Here is a 26,953-nt window from a genome sequence, read left to right as displayed (position 1 = left end):
CCACCATCATTACTGACATCACCACCATGACCCCTGACAACACCACCATCACGCCATCACCACCATCATTACTGACATCACCACCACCATCACACCATCACCACCATCATTACTGACATCACCACCACCACCACTAATTGTTATCTTCTCCCATAGAATGATGTTCCTTTCCTTTAGGGCACGAAAAGGAAATTGGCAATTATACATTCTTTAAGGTGATTATCTGGTCTCCACTCAACTCTACGTGACCCAGAATTGGGGATTGTGTCGCTCATCACCCCACTCTTGAATTCTCAGTGCGTGGACAGTGGGCAGCTCACAGTAAGGATTCAATAAACGTGTGTTGGAGTAACAAATTATTTAGACCAGCACAGTCTCTACACCAAAGGGAACTTAGGCTCTAGGATTTCAAAGCTTGCCATAGTTCTATCTCCGGACTGGATCTTACTGGAACAACATGACACTGGGTGATAAAGTGATAAAGGAAGTGAGGAGAAGCCTGGGCTCAGCAGCTCAGTGCGAAGATCCTAATCCACACTCCACTGGCCAGGGGTGCTGCAGATGAGCTGAGAGAAGCCTGCTATTCTAAGATCATTACCATCGCCTGACATTTATCTGAACCTGGATCAATTCAGTGTCAGGACTTAATCCGGTTCATGTTTAAGACCAACAGAGGTGTCAAACATGCTCCCAGGAGGCCAGAGATTCTTTGGAGGTACCATAGGGAATGACGTGAGGTTTGAGGAGGGGTCTGAGGGGGATCACAGGGAGGAAGGCCCTGGGCTCCCCACCCAAACTTCAAACACTGGGCTCCTGAGAAAGATTGTATAACCGTGGTTTTAAAACATGATTTTACAAACAGGTTTGGAAACCACTGGTCTAGAAAGTGAGTTCTTGAATTTTTTAGTTTTGGAATAGATGTCTGGCATGGTGTATGTGTCTCAACCAACAATCATAGGCTACCTGATGCTACCAGGCCAAAGCATATCTGATGTTTCTCTGGACTCTTCCCAAGGCCACAGTTGGTGCACCAAGTTGTCTTTGACTCTGGTTCTTTGGTAAAATGAAAACATAGTTTTGTTCTTAGAGAACTGTATTCCACGAAGGAAGCCTTATTTAAATAAACTGTCTTGGGAACATAAACCCAAGAAGCGCAATACATGAACTTACCCACGTGCCTTCCTGCCTGGAAAGTGCTGGCTCTTTAGCCGTGCAGGAGAGACGCTGGTGGGGGATCAGGGCTTCACTCTTCAGCTACACCCTCCTCCAGGACACACACAGCGGCCAAGAGACTCAGAGCTAGCCATGGATGGGGACTGTCTCTTGAGGGAAGGAGACCAGACACTAATTGGGGATGTAGTGCTTTTTGAGCGACGATCATGAAAGTGAGAGGATGGGAGCAGAAAGGGGCGGCCCAGGAAGAGTGAGAAGAGGGTTATGCCTCTTCCTGGGGGCCAGGGTCACGGCAAAACCAGGGGATCCTTCCTACCCATCCGTCAGCCCCTCTGAAAAGGTGTAGCCGCTGGGCAGGGTTGTGTGTGTGTGTGTGTGTGTTTGCATGCATGCGTGCACAGGCATGCAGGAATACACACTTACAGAGCAGATACGGGGACACCGGGCCAGCCCCAGCCCCTCTGCAGGTTCAGCCCCTTCTGGCCCATCCTCCTGTCTTCCCTGAGGGCACCCTCGGAGCAGAGCAGGCTGGGCAGGGGTTTCCAGGCTGTGGCACCGTCTGGGAAGGGTGGGCTGCACAAGTCTCTGCCCCAGGGAGTGACTGGACTGCGTTCTCTAGAGAGACTGAGTAAGGCCAAAGAAAAGAGTTTAGTCTTTAGTTAGAGGAGGCATTCCAGGCTGAGATGTGGACGTGTGCTTGTGAGGCTTTGAAACCAGGAGGGGAATGGCCTGCGAGCCAGAGACCTGGGCCGTGTCCTTCCATAGACTGCCTTCCGTGGACGAACCGCTGAACGTGGGATCACGGTGTTGGGCGTGAGGGGGAAAATGGTGGAGTGTGTGCAAAGCCCTGTGGTCAGGACCTCTTTTCAAGACCTGGTCCAGGGATGGAGCAGGTCTATGAGACGCGTTCAGTTTGTCCTACGCGGGAGGCAAGGAGGCTCTTGAAGCTGTTTCTATCCTGACCCAGGTGCTTTCGAGTGTGGAGGCACCGTAGCCTTGGCAAACCCTCAGCTGTGGACGAGTGGCCGACGGGCGGGGTCTCCCCGGTGTGCCTGCCCCCTCTCTGCCTCACCTCTCCCTGCTCGCCCACCAGGCCTCTGTCTGTATTGGACATTCCGCTCGGCCCTCACGCGTCCACAGGAGACACACTGCCCACCACAAACTGTGACTCCAGAGGCTGTTTCCAGTGTAGTTGTATTACCTACACCCTCACCCTAACGCCCCGTCGGACTTCACGGCTGAAGCACCACCTCCGTCCTGTCCGCTGAGGGCATCTGTCCATTGCGAGAGTCCTCAGAGAAAGAAGTCCTTTAATGACTGAGGAACCTGGGGAAGAGGAGGGTTCCGGCAGGTTGAGGTGGACACATGTTGGTCTGTTGCTCTCATTCTTCAGTCTGTCCAGCCAGTGACATTCTACTGAACCCCAGGGCGCCCAGCCCTGTGCCCGACCCGCTGGGATGGACGCAGGGCACGAGGGGTGAAGGCCGAGTCGCTGGGCAGCGCCGTCTCCCTGGGGAGGTGGGATTTGCATATGCAAACAGAAGCCGACCACGCAGAGCAACACCCATGGGCTAGTGGCAGAGAACAAGGCACAAACCGTGTCTCTGAAGCCGAACATGCCTGCCATATGCCGGGGCTGGGCTCAGAAAATCAGAGAGGGCTTCTTGGATGAGGAAGAGGAAGAAGGCAAATAATGAGGGCCACTTACATCTTTCTGGATGAGCTCAGCATACACCAAGCAGGCAGCAGAGATCAGCACGTCCGCGTCAAGGTCAATGAGGTTGTTGCAGGCCTGTGCCGGGAACGGAACCCGGGAGGAAGCAGGTCTCCCTGGGCACAGGCAGCTTCCTGCTGCTTCCCGGGGACAAGGCCACTGCTCATGGCAGTGCCGAGGCCACCTGATCTCGCCCCAGCCAGCCTGGCACAGCGCCGGCGATTTCACCACTGGAATGTGGTATTTGTGGGGAGATGGTAAATATTGTTTTCATACTGGGCTCTCAGGGGTACCAGGGTTCCACTGAGGGTCTCAGGAGCTTCTAAGGAGATCTTGTTTTATAATTGGGCTGCCACCCTAGATTTTTTTTAACCCAGACTCCAGTTGCTTTTTAGAAATGTCAGAAAACTCTCAGTCTTTTGCCACAGGGGACCCTAGGGCCCAGGGGGTTAACTGTGAGGCAGTAAACCTAGAGGTTAAGAAGCATTCAAGGCCTCAGTTTCTTCCTACGTTAAATCGGGGTGCTGCCATGGTGGTTATGGTCCCTCTGCCTCTGGCCTGTCATGGGTTTCCGTGCGTTGGTCTATATAAGCACGAGCACCGTGCTCAGGGCATCACAGTTCCTGCCAGGGCCCGAGGGCTGGGATGGCACAGGGGTTTCGGGGAGGCTGGCCTGGCCCGAGGGCGCTCTCACCAGGAGGATGCCATCGCTGGTCATGCTCTCCTGCAGCACCTGCTTGCGCACCATCTGCAGCATGCTGTAGGCCACCAGCACCTGGAAGTTTCTGCAGGGTTTCCCCGTCAGCAGAACCTGCAGCAGCCCCCGAGTCTCAGCTGGGGCCTCCCAGCCCTTCGGATGGTGAGGTGCCCGCTGACCACAGGCCCACCCGGGGTCAGCTGTTCCCGGGCCTCACTGCTGACTCCCTCATTCACTCAGGCAAGTGCTACCTTGGGGGGTCCCAGGTACTGTGCTGGCTACTGGGGGACTCAGAGAAAAAGCTTCAGGGAATTCATTAGCTAGAGGAGGAGAGGAGGAGAGAGGGAAGGAGGGAAAGAGAAAGGGAGAGGGAGGGAGAAAGGGGAGGGAGAAGGAGGAGGAGGGAGAATGACCCGGTGACTATCCAAAGCATTTGAGTGGAGCTTTGGCAAAGCAACGGTTGATAAGTCAACAATCCAGGGGTGTCCCCAGAGGTCTGGGGGGTGGCCATGGACTTGGGCATGGAAACCAGCCGGCCATGAGGGAGGGTTAAGGAGGGTGGGAGTTTACTTGTGGGTCGCTGAATGCCAGGCTGAGTGTTGGGCTGGGCAGAGCAGAAATGGGTAGTGGGTCTATTCCTGGGGGGGTTCATGGGCTGATAGCCCATGATCAAAGAACTGCACCTTTGACCTGCCCTTGGAGGGCCCCTCCTTCTCCATGAGTGAGGGCTCCGCAGGGAGCCAGCACTCAAATGGAGGGGAAGGCAGAGGAAGGGGCAGCTGGGGATGCAGAGCAGAGGGAGACCTGCATGGGCGGGGAGGGGAGGCAGGAAAGCAGATCAGGCTTTACCCGCACAGGCTGAGGGGCCCCTCCTCCTGCCCTCGCTGCCCTGCAGAAGGTCCTGGATGGGACTGAATGAACAGAAGGACGTGCTAATGCGCTCACCTCCTCCAGCAAGGCCCCATAAACCCTAACCTGCTCAACTCCATCCCAAGTCAGGAAGCAAGGAAACGGGCTTCCCCCCTGCCCTCTGGAGGGGTGGGGGCCTAGCCCTTCCGTCCAAGGAGGACTCACCTCCCAGAGCCTCCAGACGTCGTCGAAGGACTTGAAGGCACGCTGGAAGCAGAGGCAGAACCAGGGGAAGAGGGACTGCACGGCCCCCGCCCCCTTCCCTCCTGTGGAGAGAGAGACACGGGGTGTCAGCCCGGACGGAGGCCCGGGTCAGGGAAACCAGGGGCGGCACACGTGATAGAGCAGAAGCGCCCAGACAGGCCGAACAGTAGGGCACGTGAACACACAGGGGAAACCCAAAATGCCTGGCTCTCACGTTGCCAACTATCTTCGGAGAATGTTTGGAGTGAATTTTCAACTGTCCAGATTCCAACCGCACATCTAGATGAACCCTCCTCCCAGGGCCCGGAGAGAAGACCAAAGGATCCTGCTCTCTCACCGCCATGACAGGGCATTGCTACCTGGGGCTGGGTCCTGGGTCCCTCTCATTCCTGCCCTGTGGGGGGAGCTGTACGTCTGCAGGAGGTTGGGGGTGGTCCACTCACTTAGGTGCTCAGCAAACACGGGGTCCAAGAAGTTGATCAGGGTGTTGAGCATGTCCAGGTTCTTGCCTACTCCGATCTTGATAACACAGCTGTGCTCCTGAGAGAGATGGGTGGGTGGGAGGCCAACCTAATCTTTCTCTGCTTGAGGGCCAGCCTGCTTCACCAACAATTCAGTTCTGGAGGCCTTGTGTGTGGCTGGCTCCAGGCTGGGCTCATGTCTGTATGAGCCTGGGTGTCTGTATGTGTGTGTGCACACTCACCTCATGTCTGTGTCTCTGTGATCTGTGTGTGTAGGTGTGTTCGTCTGTATATGTGTATGCACCTATGTGTGTGGTGTGGGGGGGTGGGGATCCAGAGATGTCTCAGGTGTGGCTCTCAATGCAGTGAGCCCAGTTATGCCTTCACACACACACCGTGGGTCAGAACCAGGTGGGACAGGGGAAGAGCAGTGAGCACATTGTTGCAGGGATGGAGACAATCTGGACAGCCTCTCACAGACCATGAGGAAAGGCTTTCCAGGGAGGGTGTTCCGGAGAGAAGCAACTTCAAAAGCCCTCAACCTGATCACTGTGGGGTGTGTCTGGGGAGTCCTGCGTCCCCTGGTGGGCCTGAAGTGCGGGTCGTGTGAAGGGAGCAGTGAGAGAGAAGGCCAAAGATGGTCCTTGAATGCCTGGCCAAGGTTATTGGATTTATTCCGAAGGTGATGGGGAGCCATGGAGAGGATCTGTGGGAGCAGAGCCATGTTTTGGGAGGGGAATGCCAGGAGAGGGAGCCATCCCTGGGACTGGCCAGTTACACTCTTTCGAGGTTTGGTGTGAGCTGGATCCAGAGCACTCTTCCAGCCCCCTCCTCAACTCCAGTGCCTGCAACACATACAACCCACGCCCCATAAACTCACTAGGGTGAGTGCTGCCTGCCCAGGCTCCTCTGGGACCCAGAGGGGCTGTTTCAGGGCTGGAGGAAAGAGCTGGGGCTCCCATTGCCTGCCTAACCTCCAGGGGGTGTCTGGTGAGTGGCAGGGAGGTGGTCCCTGAGCTCAGGCCCAGCCCTCACCGTTTTCTGCAGGAAGAACTGGAAAAGCCAGAAGGTCTCGTGGTCATGTTCCGCCATCAGCTGGAAAAGCATCACCATCTCGTGGAAGCCCTGCTGGTACTCTGGGGTGGGGGTGGGGGACAGTGAGGACGGGTGAGCCTGGGCTTGGGCAGGGAAGGGATTCCAGGAAGGAATTGAGAAGAGGGGGCTGAGGAGAGGCTCAGCCCTGTGGCCCACCTGCCTGGGTATTGCAGACATAACTCAGGAGCAAGATTTTCTCCAGTCTCTTCTTGTCGATAATGACGTTGCCTAGGGGGTCTTTGTCATAGAGTTTCTGAATGTCATATGCTAGGTTGGGGACAAGAGACAGGTAGGTGGCACCAGATCACCTCAACAGAGGGGCCATGAATGAGTTTATTCCCCAAAGGGCAGGACCCAGGACACCCTGGAGGGGGTTGTAAAAACGGCATCCACCCACGAGACTCTGCCCAGCACCACACCCTGAGCTGCCCGGCTTTGTCCCCACCTCCAAATCTTTGACTAGGCCATACCTTCTGCCAAGAATGCCGCCCAACCCCCATCCCCACTCCACTGGCCCCATCCAATTGAAATCCAGCCTAGTTCAAGACCAAAGGGGAGATGAAGACAAAGCAGCAGGAATAGCATGCACTCAAGGGAATATGACGCTAGGCATATAGGAGCCCCCAGGAGAGATGGTGGATGGACTAACTAGGATTTAGCCAGCAGAATTCCAGAATTCAAGGCAGTTCCCAGGAACCGGGGAATCATCTGCCCCTGGATATGACTGAGGAGCAGGCAGGCATGCCCTCAGGCACTACCCCCTCCGGAGCCCTGCCCACCCGACTAGCTCACCGATGGTATTCCGAGTCTCCATAAAGTTCCGGTGCAGGTTTTCCAGAAGGGGCTGAATCTTTATATACATTTCGCATAAGGCCTCATAGTTCTTCCTGTGCAAAGAGAACTGAGGCTGGAGGAGGCAGCCTTCTCCCGGCCAATCAAGGGAAGTCTGAGCAGCTCTCTCCACTAAGCTGCTCGCCCTACCTGGGTGTGATGTTTCCCCTCATCTCCATCAGGCGCCAGCCCTAACCACGTTCTGTGCTAATGTGCCCCTGGAGGGCAGCATGGAGGTGGCCCTGGGGGTCCCACGGCTGCTCCTGAATCCTGGCTCCACAAATTAATAACTGGGTGTTTGCAAAGAGGGTGAGGCCTTGGAGACATCACGATCCCTCTCTAAGCCTCAGTTTCCTCTTCTGTAGAATGGGGATAATCCTGGCACCTTGGCCTTAGAATTGGAAGGACTGGATGAGACAGTGTCTAGTGTCCATCATTAGAATGTGCTTGGGTGCTGTAGGGGGCTGAATGGCGACCCTTCAAAAGATATGTCTGCGCCTTAACTGCTGAATCCTGTGAATGTGAACTTATTTGAAAAAGGGCCTTTGCCGGTGTAATTAAGTTAAGGATCTCAAGATGAGATCAATCTAGATTATCTAGGTGGACCCTAAACCCAATGACAAGTGTCCTTCTAAGGACACACAGAGACACACAGAGAGACAGAGGGAAGAGGAACAGGCCATGTGACCACAGAGGCGGAGATGAGAGGAGTCCCCAGAGCCAGCAGAACCTCAGAGGCAGGGGAGGACCCTTCCCTAGAGCCTTCAGGGAGTGTGGCGCTGCCGGCACCTTGCTGTTGGGCTTCTGGCCTCCAGAACCGAGAGAACAGATTTCTGCTGTTGCCAAACCCTCGTTTGTGGGGCCTGTTACAGCAGCCTCGGGGAGCTAACCCGGGCTCCCGTCAGGGCTCTCGAGCTTTCCAGGCTGGCCCTCAGTTCCCCTACTGCCCTGAATGATTCTTCACTGGCCCTTTGTGCATGAATCTTCACCTTAGATAGGCTGCGTAGGCCCTAGGGAAGGAAGGGATGAGATGGTGGCGGGGTTGAGGACCTGCTGGGATCCAGCCCAGGCTGGGCAGTCTGTGCGCTGCTAAATGGAGCTGGGCGGGAAGGGGCTGGCACCTCCTGGGTTCGGGCCCTGGGTCAGGAGCACATGGGGAGTTTGTCTCTTAGAATAAGAAATCCATTTGGGGGAAGAAGACTGCACTTGTCAGGCTGGGATGGGCACTCCCTCCCACCTGCACTGCCACCCACTCTCCCCTGACAGGATCTGGAATGTTCTACCTCCTCGTGCTGTCCACTGTGAGTCGCTCATCCTGGGAGCTCTGCCACGAGTAGTAGCCCGTGAGGAACTTCCAGGCTTCTGTCCTCACGTAGGGGTGCAGACCCTGGGGTGGGGACGAGAGGTGAGAGATCATGGGACCTCCAGATGCCTGCCAAGAGGGTGTCTCCAAACGCCATGCCTGCCCCTTGCCCACCCATGCCCTCCATTGCCAGGGCAAGGCCTTGAGGACTGTACCCGCTCCAGGATGTTCACACAAATGAGGTCTCGTGACTTGGTCAACAGACCATTCTCATCAAAGAAGCCATCCCATTCCGTCTTGTCAATGGGTGGTTTTCTCTTCACCTGGCAAGGACAATCACTTCAGCCCTCTGTTAGGAACCTTTGGTGGTACTATCTCAGCAAGATGGCGGAGGAGTAGGAGACCTGGATTTCGTCTCCTCTCGGGAATTCGGCTGGATGGGGATCAAACCATTCTGAACACCTACAAACTCAACAGGAGATCGAAGAAAAGAAGAGCAACAACTCTCTCATCAGAAAAGCGACCACTTTCTGGAAGGTAGGACGTGCGGAGAAGTGAATCCGAGGCGATATTCGGGAGGATAGACGGCGGGGGAGGGGCCTCCGGCGGCCGCTTCTGGCAAGTGATAGAGCCACGGAGCACAAAATCGGAACTTTTAAAAGTCTGCTCCGCTGAGGGAGTCACTCTGATGGCTAAGCAGGGGGTGGAACCCTCCGGGACAGTGTGGTCTCAGGACTCACGGGTCACAGAAAGACCGGGGGTGCCCAAGTGTGGCAGAGCTCCCAGGTATCGGAGCAGGGAAGCCGGCTGCAGAGGCGGAGCCCAGGCGCGGGCTCTCAGCTCGGGGTTGCCATAAACCGTGATCCGCGGCACAGTCGGGCCCCTGCTCCTCCAGCAGGGACCCAACAAGCGGCAGATCCGGGGAGACTCACCTTCCTCCCCCGGGAGGAGCCGCGCGGGAGCGCGCCGCAGGGATCTGCTGGGTTTGGAGACTCCACCCGGGGTCGGGTGCCAGAGACAGAAACGCGCGGTCACAGGCCGGGTGAGCACGGAGTGCGGCCGGAGACCGGGGAGACGGGAGTGACTGACTGCTTTTCTCTGGGGGCTCACTGAGAAGCGGGGCCCCGAGTTCTCAGCTCCTCCGGGGCGGAGATTGGGAGGCCGCCATTTTCACTCTCCGCCTCCAAAGCTGTACGGAAAGCTCGCAGGGAACAAAAGCCCCGGAGAGCAAACCCGAGCAGATTACTTAGCCGGGAGGGGGCAAGGGCGGGGCAATTCTGCCTCCGGCAAAGACATTTGGAAACCACGGCAACAGGCCCCTCCCCAGAAGATCAGCGAGAACAGCCAGCCAAGGCCAAGTTTACCGATCAATGAGAACGGCAGAACTCCAGCGCTAGGGGACTACTGCACATAGAATTCATGGCTTTTTTACCATGATTCTTTAGTCTTTCAAAGTTAATTTTTTTTTAACTGTCTTTTTTTCTTTTCTTTTCTTTTTGAATTTTTCTTTTCCCCTTTTTCAACCAACATCTTATCAATCCCTTTTTTTAAAAAAAACATTTTTATTTTTCATTTTTAGAGTCATATTCTATCTCTTCATAGTAGTTACCCGTATTTTTGGCATATATATATATAAGTTGTTCTCTCTTTAAAATTTTGAGATAGTTTCTTCTAACAGATTAAAATATACCCTAAATCTCTAGTATATGGTTTTTTTCTACTCCCCTGCCTGATCACATTCTCTCCCTTTTTTTTCTTTTTTCTCTTTTTTTAAATCCTCTTCTTTCTTTTTTCAAACAACTTCTTATCAATTCCTTTTATAAAATTTTTTATAATTTCCATCTTTACAGTCAAAATCCATCCCTTCATCATATCAACCCTTATTTTTGCACATATGTAAGTTTTTCTTTCTTTAAAATTTTGGGAGGCACTTTCTTCTAAAAGACCAAAATACACCCCAAATCTAGTGTGTGGCACTGATCTATATACCAGCCTGATCATATTTGATCACATTCTGGGTTTTTTTGTTGTTGTTGTTTTGTTTTATTTGTTTTTGTTTGTTTTTATCTTTATCTTTTTCTTTTTCTTTTTTTTCTTTTTCTTTTTTCTCTCTTTCCGTTTCTTTTTCCACTGCTTCAGGTCTTTTCTGATTTGTTTAGAGTATCTTTTCTGGGGACGTTGTTACTCTGCTAGCATTTTGTTCTCTCATTAATCTATTCTCCTCTGCACAAAATGACAAGATGGAAAAAATCACCTCAACAAAAAGAACAAGAGGTAGTACCGACTGCCAGGGACCTACTCAATACGGACATTAGTACGATGTGAGATCTAGAGTTCAGAATCATCACTTTAAAGATACTAGCTGGGCTTGAAAAAAATATGGAAGTTATTAGAGAAACCCTTTCTGGAGAAGTAAAAGAACTAAAATCTAACCAAGTCGAAATCAAAAAGGCTATTAATGAGGTGCAATCAAATTTGGGGGTGCTAACTGCTAGGATAAATGAGGCAGAAGAGAGAATCAGTGATATAGAAGACCAAATGATGGAAAATAAAGAAGCTGAGAAAAAGAGAGATAAACAACTACTGGATCACGAGGGCAGAATTCGAGAGATAAGCGATACCATAAGACGAAACAACATTAGAATAATTGGGATCCCAGAAGAAGAAGAAAGAGAGAGAGGGGCAGAAGGTATAATGGAGTAAATTATAGCAGAGAACTTCCCTAATTTGGGGAAGGAAACAGGCATCAAAATCCAGGAAGCACAGAGAACCCCTCTCAAAATCAATAAAAATAGGTCAACACCCCGACATCTAATAGTAAAACTTACGAGTCTCATAGACAAAGAGAAAATCCTGAAAGCAGCTCGGGAGAAGAGATATGTAACCTACAAGGGTAGAAACATTAGATTGGCAACAGACCTACCCATAGAGACCCGGCAGGCCAGAAAGGACTGGCAGGATATATTCAGAGCACTAAATGAGAAAAATATGCAGCCAAGAATACTATATCCAGCTAGTCTGTCATTGAAAATTGAAGGAGAGATAAAAAGCTTCCAGGACAAACAAAAACTAAAGGAATTTGCAAACACAAAACCAGCCCTACAAGAAATCTTGAAAGGGATCCTCTAAGCAAAGAGAGACCCTAAAAGCAACATAGACCAGAAGGGAACACAGACAATATATGGTAACAGTCACCTTACAGGAAATACAATGGCACTAAATTCCTATCTTTCAATAGTTACCCTGAATGTAAATGGGCTAAATGCCCCAATCAAAAGACACAGGCTATCAGACTGGATTAAAAAACAAGACCCATTGATATGCTGTCTGCAAGAGACTCATTTTAGAACCAAAGACACCGCCAGATTGAAAGTGAGGGGGTGGAAAACCATTTACCATGCTAATGGACACCAAAAGAAAGCTGGGGTGGCAATCCTTATATCAGACAAATTAGATTTTAAACCAAAGACTGTAATAAGAGATGAGGAAGGACACTATATCCTACTTAAAGGGTCTATCCAACAAGAAGATCTAACAATTGTAAATATCTATGCCCCTAACATGGGAGCAGCCAATTATATAAGGCAATTAATAACAAAAGCAAAGAAACACATCGACAACAATACAATAATAGTGGGGGACTTTAACACCTCCCTCACTGAAATGGACAGATCGTCTAAGCAAAAGATAAACAAGGAAATAAAGACTTTAAATGACACACTGGACCAAATGGACTTCACAGACATATTCAGAACATTCCATCCCAAAGCAACGGAATACACATTCTTCTCTAGTCCCCATGGAACATTCTCCAGAATAGATCACATCCTAGGTCGCAAATCAGGTCTCAACCGGTACCAAAAGATTGGGATCATTCCCTGCCTATTTTCAGATCACAATGCTTTGAAACTAGAACTCAATCACAAGAGGAAAGTCGGAAAGAACTCAAATACATGGAGGCTAAAGAGCATCCTACTGAAGAATGAATGGGTCAACCAGGAAATTAAAGAAGAATTAAAAAAATACATGGAAACCAATGAAAATGAAAACACAACTATTCAAAATCTTTGGGATGCAGCAAAGGCAGTCCTAAGAGGAAAGTATATAGCAATACAAGCCTTTCTCAAGAAACAAGAAAGGTCTCAAGTACACAACCTAACCCTACACCTAAAGGAGCTGGAGAAAGAACAGCAAATAAAGCCTAAACCCAGCAGGAGAAGAGAAATAATAAAGATCAGAGCAGAAATCAATGAAATAGAAACTAAAAGAACAGTAGAACAGATCAACGAAACTAAGAGCTGGTTCTTTGAAAGAATTAACAAGATTGATAAACCCCTGGCCAGACTTATCAAAAAGAAAAGAGAAAGGACCCAAATCAACAAAATCATGAATGAAAGAGGAGAGATCACAACCAACACCAAAGAAATGCAAACAATTATAAGAACAAATTATGAGCAACTCTATGCCAGCAAATTAGATAACCTGGAAGAAATGGATGCATTCCTAGAGATGTATCAACTACCAAAACTGAACCAGGAAGAAATAGAAAACCTGAACAGACCTGTAACCACTAAGGAAATTGAAGCAGTCATCAAAAATCTCCCAAAAAACAAAAGCCCAGGGCCAGATGGCTTCCCAGGGGAATTCTACCAAACATTTCAAGAAGAATTAATACCTATTCTTCTGAAACTGTTCCAAAAAATAGAAATGGAAGGAAAACTTCCAAACTCATTTTATGAGGCCAGCATTACCTTGATCCCAAAACCAGACAAAGACCCCATCAAAAAGGAGAATTACAGACCAATATCCCTGATGAACATGGATGCAAAAATTCTCACCAAAACACTAGCCAATAGGATCCAACAGTACATTAAAAGGATTATTCACCACGACCAAGTGGGATTTATCCCTGGGCTGCAAGGTTGGTTCAACATCCACAAATCAATCAACGTGATACAATACATTAACAAAAGAAAGAACAAGAATCATATGATCCTCTCAATAGATGCAGAAAAAGCTTTTGACAAAGTACAGCATCCTTTCTTGATCAAAACTCTTCAGAGTATAGGCATAGAGGGTACATACCTCAATATCATAAAAGCCATCTATGAAAAACCTACAGCGAATATCATTCTCAATGGGGAAAAACTGAGAGCTTTCCCCCTAAGGTCAGGAACGTGGCAGGGATGTCCACTATCACCACTGCTATTCAACATAGTATTGGAAGTCCTAGCCACAGCAATCAGACAACAAAAAGAAATAAAAGGCATCCAAATTGGCAAAGAAGAAGTCAAACTCTCACTCTTTACAGATGATATGATACTTTATGTGGAAAACCCCAAAGACTCCACCCCAAAACTGCTAGAACTCATACAGGAATTCAGTCAAGTGGCAGGATATAAAATCAATGCACAGAAATCAGTGGCATTCCTATACACCAACAACAAGACAGAAGAAAGAGAAATTAAGGAGTCGATCCCATTTACAATTGCACCCAAAACCATAAGATACCTAGGAATAAATCTAACCAAAGAGACAAAGGATCTGTACTCAGAAAACTATAAAATACTCGTGAAAGAAATTGAGGAAGACACAAAGAAATGGAAAAACGTTCCATGCTCATGGATTGGAAGAACAAATATTGTGAAGATGTCAATGCTACCTAGAGCAATCTACACATTCAATGCAATCCCCATCAAAATACCATCCACTTTTTTCAAAGAAATGGAACAAATAATCCTAAAATTTGTATGGAACCAGAAAAGACCCCGCATAGCCAGAGGAATGTTGAAAAAGAAAAGCAAAGCTGGCGGCATCACAATTCCGGACTTCCAGCTCTATTACAAAGCTGTCATCATCAAGACAGCATGGTACTGGCACAAAAACAGACACATAGATCAATGGAACAGAAGAGAGAGCCCAGAAATGGACCCTCAACTCTCTGGTCAACTGATCTTTGACAAAGCAGGAAAGAATGTCCAGTGGAAAAAAGACAGTCTCTTCAACAAATGGTGTTGGGAAAATTGGACAGCCACATGCAGAAGAATGAAACTGGACCATTTCCTTACACCACACACAAAAATAGACTCCAAATGGTTGAAAGACCTCAATGTGAGACAGGAGTCCATCAAAATCCTAAAGGAGAACACAGGCAGCAACCTCTTTGACCTCAGCTGAAGCAACTTCTTCCTAGAAACATCGCCAAAGGCAAGGGAAGCAAGGGCAAAAATGAACTATTGGGACTTCATCAAGATAAAAAGCTTTTGCAAAGCAAAGGAAACAGTCAACAAAACCAAAAGACAACCGACAGAATGGGAGAAGATATTTGCAAATGACATATCAGATAAAGGGCTAGTATGCAAAATCTATAAAGAACTCATCAAACTCAACACCCAAAGAACAAAGAATCCAATCAAGAAATGGGCAGAAGACATGAACAGACATTGTTCCAAAGAAGACATCCAAATGGCCAACAGACACATGAAAAAGTGCTCAATATCGCTCAGCATCAGGGAAATCCAAATCAAAACCTCAATGAGATACCACCTCATACCAGTCAGAATGGCTAAAATTAACAAGTCAGGAAACGACAGATGTTGGCGGGGATGCGGAGAAAGGGGAACCCTCCTACACTGTTGGTGGGAATGCAAGCTGGTGCAGCCAGTCTGGAAAACAGTATGGAGGCTCCTCAAAAAGTTGAAAATAGAGCTACCATATGATCCAGCAATTGCACTACTGGGTATTTACCCCAAAGATACAAAAGTAGGGACCCAAAAGGGTACGTGCACCCCGATGTTTATAGCAGCAATGTCCACAATAGCCAAACTGTGGAAAGAGCCAAGATGTCCATCGACAGATGAATGGATAAAGAAGATGTGGTATATATATACAATGGAATATTATGCAGCCATCAAAAGGAATGAGATCTTGCCATTTGCAACGACGTGGATGGAACTGGAGGGTATTATGTTGAGCGAAATAAGTCAAACAGAGAAAGACATGTATCATATGATCTCACTGATATGAGGAATTCTTAATCGCAGGAAACAAACTGAGGGTTGCTGGAGTGGGGGGTGGGGTGGGAGGGATGGGGTGACTGGGTGATAGACACTGGGGAGCGTATGTGCTCTGGTAAGCGCTGTGAATTGTGCAAGACTGTTGAATCTCAGATCTGTACCTCTGAAACAAATAATGCAATATATGTTAAGAAAAAAAAAAGAAGAAGAAGAAGGTAGTAGGAGGGGAAGAATGAAGCGGGGGAAATCGGAGGGGTAGACAAACGATGAGAGACAATGGACTCTGAAAAACAAACTGAGGGTTCTAGAGGGGAGGAGGGTGGGAGGATGGGTTAGCCTGGTGATGGGTATTGAGGAGGGCACATTCTGCATGGAGCACTGGGTGTTATGCACAAACAATGAATCATGGAACACTACATCTAAAACTAATGATGTAATGTATGGGGATTAACATAAGAATAAAACAAATAAATAAATGGGAAAAAAAAGGAACCTTTGGCTTTTCTTTTAAGTGAGATTTTTTTTTTCCACGCTATACTCTGGAGTTTGCAATATGAATCAAGTTCCCTGCTTCTGACTCACTTCTGGAAATCTATCCTGAAGAAATTACTGCAAAGTTATAGAAAAATGCTGAATGCACAATAATTTTCATTGCGCATTACTTACCAAAATGAAAACCGCATGTGCTCTAAACATTATGCAATAAGGGAATAGTTAAATAAACTATAATTTATATGCTCAATGGAATATTGTGAGGCATAAAAAATGATGCTTACAGGGAATGAGTAATAACCTGGAAAAATGAAAATGTTAACGGAAAAAAGCAGAATACAAAATTATACATTCAGTATCTAGCCTCTATCTTCTCTATGCACTATACTCCCCATATACCTGGTACATATTATGAAAACTACACCTTATATACTCTAGGGTATAGTGAATTAACCACTATAAAAATTCTGTAAGAAAAAAAAAGAAGAAAAAAAATCCCACCAAAAGCATGGGTCCTGCATAATCTTTTCCTTTTTCTTGTGTTTTCAAACTTTTCTGTAACAATGTCTACTGCTTTGATAGTGGAAAAATATAAAATAAGCACTAAACACTCCGATGAGCTACGTTTTGCCTTTCCTGGAAGAGTAAAACAGTTCATCATAAGAAATGGTTTCTGGTTTATATAAGAGAGGTGTGTGTGTGTGTGTGTGTGTGTGTGTGTGCGTGTGTGTGTGTGTGTTTGATGGGGGCAGGTGAGTGCACTGCATGCCAAGTAATTAAAAATGCTCATAAGACAATAACCAGGAGGTAAGAGCTCCTGTCAGAAGCGGGGAAGCTTCCTAGAGGAAGCCTTTATTGGAGAGAAGCATACCTTGAAATGCCATATTGCAAGCATGAGGATGTGCTGATGGACAGAGCTTGGCAGGTGACTAGACATGTCTGATATACACACTCCCAACTCCCCATTGATATACACCTGAATATGCACATGTGTGACTCAAATTGACTTTGCGTATGAGTCACCTGCAGAATCTGCACTGTACGAAGATTCTGACTCAGAGGGTCTGGGGTGGGGCCCAAGATGACGCATTTCTAACAAGCTCCCAGGAGATTGCTGATGCTGCTGGTCCACTGATCATGAGAGGCAAGCTATTAGAAATTGCTTTAGCACTGGAAATAAAAAAATAAGAACCCACGGGCCCAGATTTGGGATAATTTCCACTAACTCCACATTTGATAGGGATGGATTGAGCCCCTTAGTAAATCATACACGCTCTATCTTCTGAACCGAAATAGGACACAGGGGCCATGCGTCACAGGGCCCATGAAGGTACCAAAAAAAAAAACAAAAACAAAAACCAACGCAAAATCTCCACCCTCATTGTTGACCTAAACTTGGGAAGCGGGGTCTGTCCTGATGCCATGCCCCAGTTGCATAGACACTGTCGTCTGAGCAGAGCCCGGCTTCCTACCCTCAGACTGCCATCCTGTTCTCCCAACCTATATTCAGACTGCAACACTCAGCATGCACTGTGGCAGGAAGTAGGAGAAAATAGGCAACGTTGGACTGTGTCCTGGGGTCCTTAATCATGAACTTTGGCAATGCATTTCCATAGAAATCTTAGTCAATTTATCAATTTCTACCGTAAAGACAGCTGTGATTTTGATGGGGACTGTGCTGAATTTATAGCTCAATTTGGGGAGAACTGATAATAATATTGAGCTTTCTGACCCATGAACATGGTATATTTCTCCATCTATTTAGGTCTTCTTTAATTTCTCTCAGCATTGTTTTGTAGGTATGTAGGCTATTCTATATATATATATTTTTTTTTTTAAAGATTTTATTTATTTATTTGAAGAGAGAGACACAGCGAGAGAGGAAACACAAGCAGGGGGAGTGGCAGAGGGAGAAGCAGGCCTCCCCCAGAGCAGGGAGCCCGATGCGGGGCTCGATCCCAGGACCCTGGGATCATGACCTGAGCTGAAGGCAGACGCTTAACGACTGAGCCACCCAGGCGCCCCAAGGCTATTCTATATTTTATCAGATTTATCCCTAAATATTTTGGGTTGGGGGAGATGTTATTGTAAAAGGTGTTATTTTAAAACTTCCAACTTTCAATTGTTCGTTGCTAGTATATAGAAATACAATGGGTTTTTATACATTGATCTTGTGTCCTGCCACTTTGTTAACCTCACTTATTAGTCCTAGTAGCTTTTGTGGATTCCATGGGGATTTATTATAGAGGCAAACAATCAGCAAACTACAACCCATGGACCAAATCTGGCCTGCAACCTTTTTTTTTGTTTTAAATAAAGTTTTATTGGCACACGGCCATGCCCATTCGTTCATGTATTGTTTATGGCTGCTTTCATGCTAAAATAACAGAATAAAGGGGCCCCTGGGGGCTCATTCTGTTAAGCATCTGCCCTCAGCTCAGGTCATGATCCTGGAGTCCCAGGGTTCAAGCCCTGCCTTGGGCTCCCTGTTCAGCAGGGAGCCTGCTATTCCCTCTTCCTCTGTCCCTCCCCCCCACTTGTGCTCTCTCACTCACTCTCTCTCTCAAATAAATAAATAAATAAATAAACAAATAAATAAATAAATAAATAAAAATCTTTAAAATAACAGAGTTAAGTAGTTGGAACAGAGATATATGGCACACAAAGACTAACATTATCCATATTTCTCCATCTATTTAGGTCTTCTTTAATTTCTCTCAGCATTGTTTTGTAGGTATGTAGGCTATTCATATATTTTGTCAGATTTATCCCCAAATATTTTGGGTTGGGGGGGGATGTTATTGTAAAAATTTATTTATTTATTTATGAACTGGCTAGAACATCCAGTGCAGTGGTGAATAAACGTGGTGAGAGCAGCTATCTTTGCTATGTTCCCAATCTTAGAGGAAAAGCATTCAGACTTTCATGACTCAGTATGATGTTAACTGCAGGCATTTTGTAGCTGCCCTTTATGAGGTTGAGGAAGCTCTCTTCCATTCCTAGTCTGCTGAGAGTTTTTATCAGGAATGGCTACTGGATTTTTTCAAATGATACTCTTAATCTGTTGAAATGGTCATACAGTTTTTCATTTCTTAGTTTGTTAATATGATAAATTATATTGCATGATTTTGAATGTTAAATCAGCCTTGCATTTCTTGGATAAACCCTACTGGTGATATTTTAATTATATATATATATTATATTATATATATATGTTATTGGAGACTATATGCTAAGTTTTATTTAGGATCTTTGCATCAATGTTCATGTGAAATATTGGTCTATGATTTTCTTTTCTTGTAATGTCTTTGATTTTGGTATCAGGATAATGTTGGCTTCATAAAATGAGCATGGATGTATTCCCACTTTAAAATTTTTTAGAATAGTTTGTATTGAAGCAGCATCACTTCTTTTTTCAATATTTAGTATAGCTCACCAGTGAAGCCATTGAGGCCTGGAGTGTTTTTTGTGGGAAGATTTTTAACTACAGACATTTTTTTATTAGATTGAAGGATGGAGTCAGAAGAAAAAAATTTTTTTTAACTTTAAAAATTAGAGATTTATAGGAACAGGGCAGTTTCCTTCTAATTCACTTTTAAAGATAAAAGCAAATAATACACGAAACAACAAGGAATTAATAAAAGCATAAAGCATAAAAAATGATAGAAACCCAAATAAATCATTTATGAAAACAAATGCATTAAATTCTCTGATTGGTTGTAAACATTTACAAAGCATTGATGATGTGCCAGGTGCTGTCCCAAGCACTTTATATTTATCATTTAACTTTTGCAACGATTGGCCATCTGCCTAACTTTGCCATGGCTGAATTCACTTACAAAAAGTCACTGACTTCCCCTTTCAGGAAACTCAATTTCTCTATTTCTGCCACTTCTATGGTCAAACCTAAGCAAACTACAGGCCAACCACAAGAACATCTAAGACATTTGCTGACAAGCCAAGGACAAGCACAAGAAACCTGTTGACCTGGGAATATTTCCACACAGAAGTCCTTGCCCTCTCTTCTCCAGTACATTCACACTGCCTGTCTATGCCAGAAATCATAGAATCTGTATCTGGGGTTCTTTGAAGTAAGAGGGATTGTCAACTCAATGGCCTCTCAAATCCACCTTCATTCTCCCATAATCCCCCATTTCTTGCTCCACTAACCTATTAACACGCTGCACCACCATCTGGGTACAATGACCTGGTGATTCAGGCTTGGGTGATATGTAGTCCACGAGGTGCTGGATACCCTTCAGCTCTGCAGTAGCTTTTTTCCTAGTCTCTTAGGAAGAGTACTGCTAGGTAGAGCAGTTGTGAAACTCTCCCACCTTTACGGTGTGCTTAAACAGGTCAAAGCTCTCCACTAGCAAACCTAAAGACACCATGGCCATGTTTCCTCTAGAGTAGGGGAGCCAGAAATAGGAGGCCTAAGTGGTTCAGTTTGTCTAACATCTTCCTGCTACCAGAGGACTTGGCTGCAGGCCTATATCCTCCCACCCTCTTCTATTCTGCATCACTGGGTTAAGATTTTTCTCTAATACTTTAAATTTTTTTAGTTTTTAAAGATTTATTTATTTATTTGAGAAAGAGAGAGCACACAGAGGGAGAGGGAGAAGCACACTCCCCACGGAGCAGGGAGCCTGACTCTGGGCTCAACCGTAGGACCCTGGGATCATGAACTGAGCCAAAGGCAGCTTAACCGACTGAGCCACCCAGGCGCCCCCTCTAATATTTTTAGTAAAAGAGGAAAGCTACTGGAGGATAAGGCAAGTTTTCCAGGAGGGTCTCTGTTGCCATGTTGCTCTGAATACTCATAGCAACCGAGCCCCCAGTAGGCCTGGGAAGGGTCACTGGCTGCTTATTGATCTCAACCTCTTCTATTCCAGTTCCCTTGAGGGACAAGATATACTTACTTCCAAAAGTAAAAGTGGCTCACCCAGGGGAGAGCAGGCTGGCCCAAGGAGGGAAGGAGTATTAAAATTGGGGTGGAGGAGGCATATGTGCAACTGGCAAGTTACCTGGGTGATTATTATCAACCCAGATATGGGGGCGTATCATCAGTATAGCATAGTGATTAAATGAATGGTTTAAAACAGCGGTTCTCAAAGTTAGCTGCATAGCAGACTCACCTGGAGCACTTGTTAAAACACAGATCACTGGACCCCACCCTGAGAGTTTCTGGTTCAGAACACCTGGGGATCAAGAGTCTGCATTACAAGTTCTCAGTTGATGCTGATGAGGCAGTTTTGGGCACCACACTTTGAGAATCACTGATTTGGAAGATGGACTCCGCAGTCTGGGTCTAAATACCAGCTCTGCCACTTACCAGCTGTGTGACTTTAGGCAAGTTGCTTTGTCTCTGTGCCCCAACTTTCTCATAAAATGAAGATAATAGCATCATCCACCTCATAGAGGGTCATGGTGAGAATAAATGACTATAAATAAAGCATTAGAACAGTCGTGGTACATACTAAAAGCTATGTGACAGTTTGTTATTTTATTATTATCACTCTATAAGTTCAGAGAAATGAATAAAGATATAAAGAAAATCCAAATCAAGACTTGATGATAATTTGCAATAAAGCTATAACATCATTCCTTAATCAATATGATTAATGAAACTTGAGATTGGTTAAGGTCATTGTAATTAGTTATTATGATTTTGAAAAATATACCATGTGGAAAACTTTTATGACTGAGGCTGACTTTTAAATGAATAGATGTTGAAACCACCTACTAACAAAGGCATTACTGCCACCTGGTGGCAGCATACCAAAATTGTTGGCAAAAACACCAAGGACAATTTATCGAGATTGAACTTGCAAACCTAAAAGTCATTAAAGTTAGAATGTCACATATAGGGAAAGGTAACTGGCTTAGAAAGAAGGGTGAAGGGGCTAGGGGACCTGTGTTTTTTCAGTCCTGATGTGAGATCAAGGTACAACTTCCCCTGCTCAACCTTATAGGCCAGCTCAGGGTTCTAGTCCTTTCCACCCCACTGAGGAAAGTGGCCCTAATGCAAACCAGAAGTTGGGGAGGGAGGGGCTTGGAGCTGATGAAGAACACGCACCAGGATGAAGGAGGCTGACCACCTGGCAGAGAGGCTGTTTTCAGGAGAGAGGGTGGTCATGGCCCCTGCAGGATGTCTTCAAAGCAGCTTCTGACCAGGGCTCACTTGGAGCCCTAAATGATGCTTAATTAGCAGGGGAAAGTGGTCTTCCTTTTGGGGGATGAATTTCATTCCCAGGAGGAACTGGGCCTCTCCTTGACCTCCCACAGCTGAACAGAGCTGGGCAGCATGTGTCACAAGGCCCCTGGAACCCTCATCACAATGACCTTGGAACATAGGGGCACTCAGCTTCAGAGGTAACACACACCCAGGAACCAACCAAAGATATCAGTCAGCCAGAAAATCATAGGACATACAGATGTACAGTGGAGGTTGGGGCTGAGAACATGCAGATCAGTGTGCTGGGCAGGTCAGGGGAGGCTTCCTAGGAGAGGTGGGCCAGGAAGCCTTCCTCCCCATCTCTGGCTAGCCCTCCTCCGGGCTCCCTCCCCTTGTTATCCCACAGATCAGTACCCAAACCCAGATAACACCTAGAATTTGAGCTTCAGGTTTCTTGGGTATCAATTCCAGAGATCCAGAATCAGTTGTCTGGGTGGGGATCTGGGGGACTGTATTTTGAAAAACTCCCCGGGCGATTCAGTGTCAGTATGTGTATTTGATTGGTATCTTCTGGGGTTAAAGACCAGTCTTATTTATCTTTATATACAGAGCACTTAAGACAGTGCCTGCATGACTAATGAATGACTTAATTGAATGGAAGAATAAATGAAGCTCTCTTAGATCTCATCTCACTGTCCTCTCTGAAGGTATTACAGAGATTTCTGTATGTACCTTGTCTCCCCTCCTACCCTGGGTTCCTCAGGCCAGGGTCAATGTCTGATTCCTTTGTGCTTTCCTCCCAGGACCAATCCCTGCAGCCTGGCACTTGGCAGGTTCTCAATATTTGTTGAATGAATCTGAGAAGTTGGCTCCTCTTGGCTCCGGCCTCACTGGTTCTCTACCTTAAGCATTGCTTGCATTTCTACCCAGGTCCCGGCCATTAAAGCCATCTGGCTTGAAAGCATCCATAGTCATTAAGAGATAGTAGTAATTAGACCAACCAAATTGGAATCAGGAGCTTGGAGATGGAATTTGGACTCGGACCTTAAATTTGGATGTTCCCCCCTTCTGAGCCATGGGTCCCCCAGCCATGAAATCAGAATACAGTCAACCTTCAGCTCTCACATCCTTATTAACATAATGAATCAACATCCAGATGGAAGTCTTCAGTGGACACAATTCATTGTCTCATTTACTGTTACTCTTCTGCAGCTTTTGGGACTGCGGGGGTCCTTTTAAATCAAAACACCTTATTCTCTGCCTCCCTCCACTACTCCATGCCAGCCTAGGAAAGCATTATAGCTTTGTCCCCTTAATCTGCTGCCCCTAGGTCTTCATGGAGCAGGAGGTAGGTGGCTTTGAGCAAAAAGTGGTGGAATGAGGATGGGGCAGCCTCCCACAGCAGGGTGCCTCCATTCTGAGGTCAGCAAGAAGCTTCCAAAGCAAATGTCCAGACCAGGAGACACCATTTGGGATTATCTATACTTCTGTTCCTCCACATTAACAATGTCGACAACTGAGAATTAACTGCAATTTTTCCCTAAGAAGTTCAGGGTCAGGCAGGGCGTTGGAAAAACTGTGTGCTAAATCCGACGTGGCTTCTAAAATGAACACGATGGCCATAGATCATCTACTGAACTTCCTTTCGCCTCTGGCTCCTTGTCTGCAAATTGTAGATAATAACCCCGGCCCAAATTAGCTGGTACGGTTTGGTCATATTACAAAAGCCTCAGAGCACCACATGGAGGCTTAATATTCAAATGGAATTGCAGGACACTGAAGCAAGAAGCATTTTTTATCCCTTTTACTCCTTTTTGCTAAAACTTACAAGGGATTTACATGTGTCAATCTCATTTCTTCAGGGCTGAATGGTCCTTACCACGTCCATTTATTTACATAATTCCCCAAATTCTTTACATTCCCCCCCAATCACTTTTCTTTTATGCATTTCCCCCTCCTATTTGATAGCTGCCCAGTTTTTCTGCTTTAAATTTCTGTACATGGGGGTTCAGGGCACAAGAATCCCAGCTTTTCAAATATTTTTCTTGGTATAGGAGTATGGGCAAAGGTTGGAGAGATCTAGAATTTGCATTAAGGAAGTCCTGGGAGGGAGCAACCCTCGCAGCCGATCTTTTCTTGGGAGACTCTGGGTTGTCCATTGGCGGAAGGGTGTGGTGGTGAGGCAGGAGGGTGGCGGGGAGGCTTGGAAGGTACCTGGGGAAGACCAGCTCATCCTCAGAAGTGCAGGGCTCTCACAATGAGAAAGCTCATGGGCTTTGGTGCCAGAAAAACCCAGGTTCAAATCCTGACCATGCCGCCCATCCAACCGTGTGAACTTGGTCCCACCTATCCAGAAAGGCATGAAGTCTTTCTGCTTGGCCACTCAGGAGTGGACCTGGGCCTGGGACACTTCCTTACCAAGAGACAGGGAGTCCTCACAACCTGTGCTGGATTTATCGCCTCCTGTGGGAATGTCTGTCCCTGTTCCAGATTCAATGTGCGCTCCTTTGTTCTGCTTAAGTGTGTGCGTCAAGTGGCGCCTGGCCAATCCCGCTGCTGAATCTCTTCCCAGCAGGGAGGGAGCGGGGTCCTTTGTCTGCAGCACCGAGTGCATGAGAGGGGTGCGTACAGATCATGGCCCTGTGTTGGCTGGGGGACGAGACCCATTGGCCACAGCGGACTAATGCCCACTGCTGAAGTTGATCCCCATCTCTTTGTGTGAACACAGCCTTGTTCCCTCCGGGTCCTGTGTGAGTAGTGTCTTTCCTGGTGATGCCGACACCTGCAAACCACGGGGTGGCTCGGCATCTTGGGATGCTGCGCCTGGTGGCGGGCATTGCTGTGCTACTCGGCCTCCTCCATGCGGTGCACCTCCTCCCCAAAGGTGGTTTTGCTTGACACTATCTCTTGCCCTTCTGCGGGGGGTCAGGGGAAGGGAGAGCTGTGGGATACTACCTCATGGAACTGAAGGGTAAGTGAAGCCACGTGCATAAAGAGCCTGGCCTGGGCCTGGAGCTCGGGGCTTCCCAGTGCATGGTATGTATTATTAACCTCAGCATCCCTATTTTTTTTTAAAGATTTATTTATTTATTTGAGAGAGCGAGAATGAGAGAGAGAGAGAGTACATGAGTGGGGGAGGGTCAGAGGGAGAAGCAGGCTCCTCGCTGAGCAGGGAGCCCGATGTGGGACTCGATCCCGGGACTCCAGGATCATGACCTGAGCCGAAGGCAGTCGCTTAACCAACTGAGCCACCCAGGCGCCCCTCAGCATCCCTATTTTTGTTATTGATGCCCGGACGTGTCCATGAAAATCACTATGAACTAGACGTGAGTCAAGGGGCTGCCTGCTTCTGTGAGGCTTGTTGTAACATCCGTGTGAAAGTTCAAAGATCCCGTGAGCCAGACAGTTTCTGCTTCTCTGCATTTCCCCAGGAACCTAAGGACCAGGATTACTATCCAAGCGGGCTGAGGCCAGTATTAGAAATTTCCCTCGAGCTCCTTACGTCAGTGCAACACAACACAACTCTATGGAATTCGATGTGACCGTGTCCCCGAAACAGTGATCTGCCAGCCCCTTCAGAGGACATCTCCCCATGACTGTCTACGTCTGGGCCGTGCTAGTTCTTGGTATAAATCACACGCATTTTCTCTCATTGCAAAGTGCCAATGATCTTTTATGCTAAAGCTGTATTTTTCTCTTTGGCCCTCATTGTGAGGAACGAGGATAAGTTTAGATTTCCCACAGCAGGTTTCCTGCCCTTGCCCCCACGGAGCAGGGTATTTCTGACAAAGCTGGAGACAGCTGCACGTCATGTGTCACTAATGTGAGGGAAGCAGAGAGCGGGGAGTTGGGGATGCAGATGGCTGTCTTCTGAGTGCTGTGGCAGTTGGAATTCCCCAGAGACATAGCAAGCCTCGCTGAAGTCCGCTGAGCCAGTTGGAGTGCCAGTGGAGGGGTTATTCGCTGCACTTTGGGTCATTTTCAAGGTCTGGGGGGGGGCCCACACTTCCCCCCAATCAGTTGAAGATGATACCTCTATCATCTCCCATCCAGTTGTCAAGCATGCCAGAAATAACCCACAGGAGCAATGGCTGGGCTTAGAATCCACCAGAATCGGCAAAAGAGAGGCACTCAGCCCTGGGCAGCTGAGCCTGAGTCCTCATGAACTCCTTCCTGCTCTGAAAGGGCCTTGCCCCTTAGGGGTTCCTCATCATGGGTCTCCCTGACCCCTGACCTCCAGCCCATCTGACCTGGACCATCCTGTGTGGGCGGCAGAAGCCCAGAAAAGTTAAGTTACTTGCTTGGGATCACCCAGCGAGTAAGTGGGGGAGCCAGGAACCCCCTACCTCCACACAGCTTTGCCACTAGCCAGGCTGTCTCTGTCACATTGGCAGGAGTGGGCATCTGTGAACCCCTTGCTGGCTCAGGGAACTGTGATCCCGTAGCCCAGTGAGGAGGAGGGAGTCTGCCATCGCTCCTTCTCCAGATTCTGGAGTCGGGTATTCGGTCCAGAACCAGAACAGGTGGTGATGGTCGGGGGAGGGAGGCAGAAGTGCTACAACCTAGCTTATAAAGGCCATGGAAAGAGTGCAACGGGGAGGAAAAAGGACAAGAAATTCCAGCAAACTCCAGGGACTGCTAATGGAGAGAAATAATGTGGCTAATTACATCTCTGAAGGCTATCTGTTCCAAAATGAATTTTTAATGAAAAAATAATGCATTCTCCCTGCTGCTTGCATCACAGAGGGAAGGGACCGAGCAGGGGTTCCCAGGGTCGGCCAGAGCAGCTGTGCACCCCAATGCCTCTCACCACTTCACCTGTCTCTTCCCAGCATCCTCGTTCCAGGGCTGCCCACGAAGCAGCCTCCCCGGGAAGCCACAGA

At 47.5% G+C, this 26,953-nt stretch overlaps 1 protein-coding gene across 1 annotated transcript; it reads right to left on the bottom strand.

Moving 5' to 3' along the window:
* Positions 1–2,466: 2,466 nt before the first annotated feature.
* TBC1D21 (TBC1 domain family member 21) lies at positions 2,467–22,031 on the bottom strand. Its single transcript, XM_021694040.1, has 11 exons — positions 21,972–22,031; positions 8,603–8,710; positions 8,368–8,471; positions 7,046–7,140; positions 6,410–6,520; positions 6,194–6,294; positions 5,141–5,237; positions 4,659–4,759; positions 3,582–3,698; positions 2,882–2,965; positions 2,467–2,499 (listed from the first exon to the last, which is right to left on the bottom strand). The coding sequence occupies exons 1-11, from the start codon at positions 22,029–22,031 to the stop codon at positions 2,467–2,469; spliced, it is 1,011 nt and encodes a 336-aa protein (XP_021549715.1).
* Between the last annotated feature and the right edge of the window lie 4,922 nt (positions 22,032–26,953).

The sequence above is a fragment of the Neomonachus schauinslandi genome, chromosome 9, assembly GCF_002201575.2.
Source record: "Neomonachus schauinslandi chromosome 9, ASM220157v2, whole genome shotgun sequence".
NCBI classification, from domain to species: Eukaryota; Metazoa; Chordata; class Mammalia; order Carnivora; family Phocidae; genus Neomonachus; species Neomonachus schauinslandi.
This window is presented reverse-complemented; position numbering and strand designations above follow the sequence as displayed.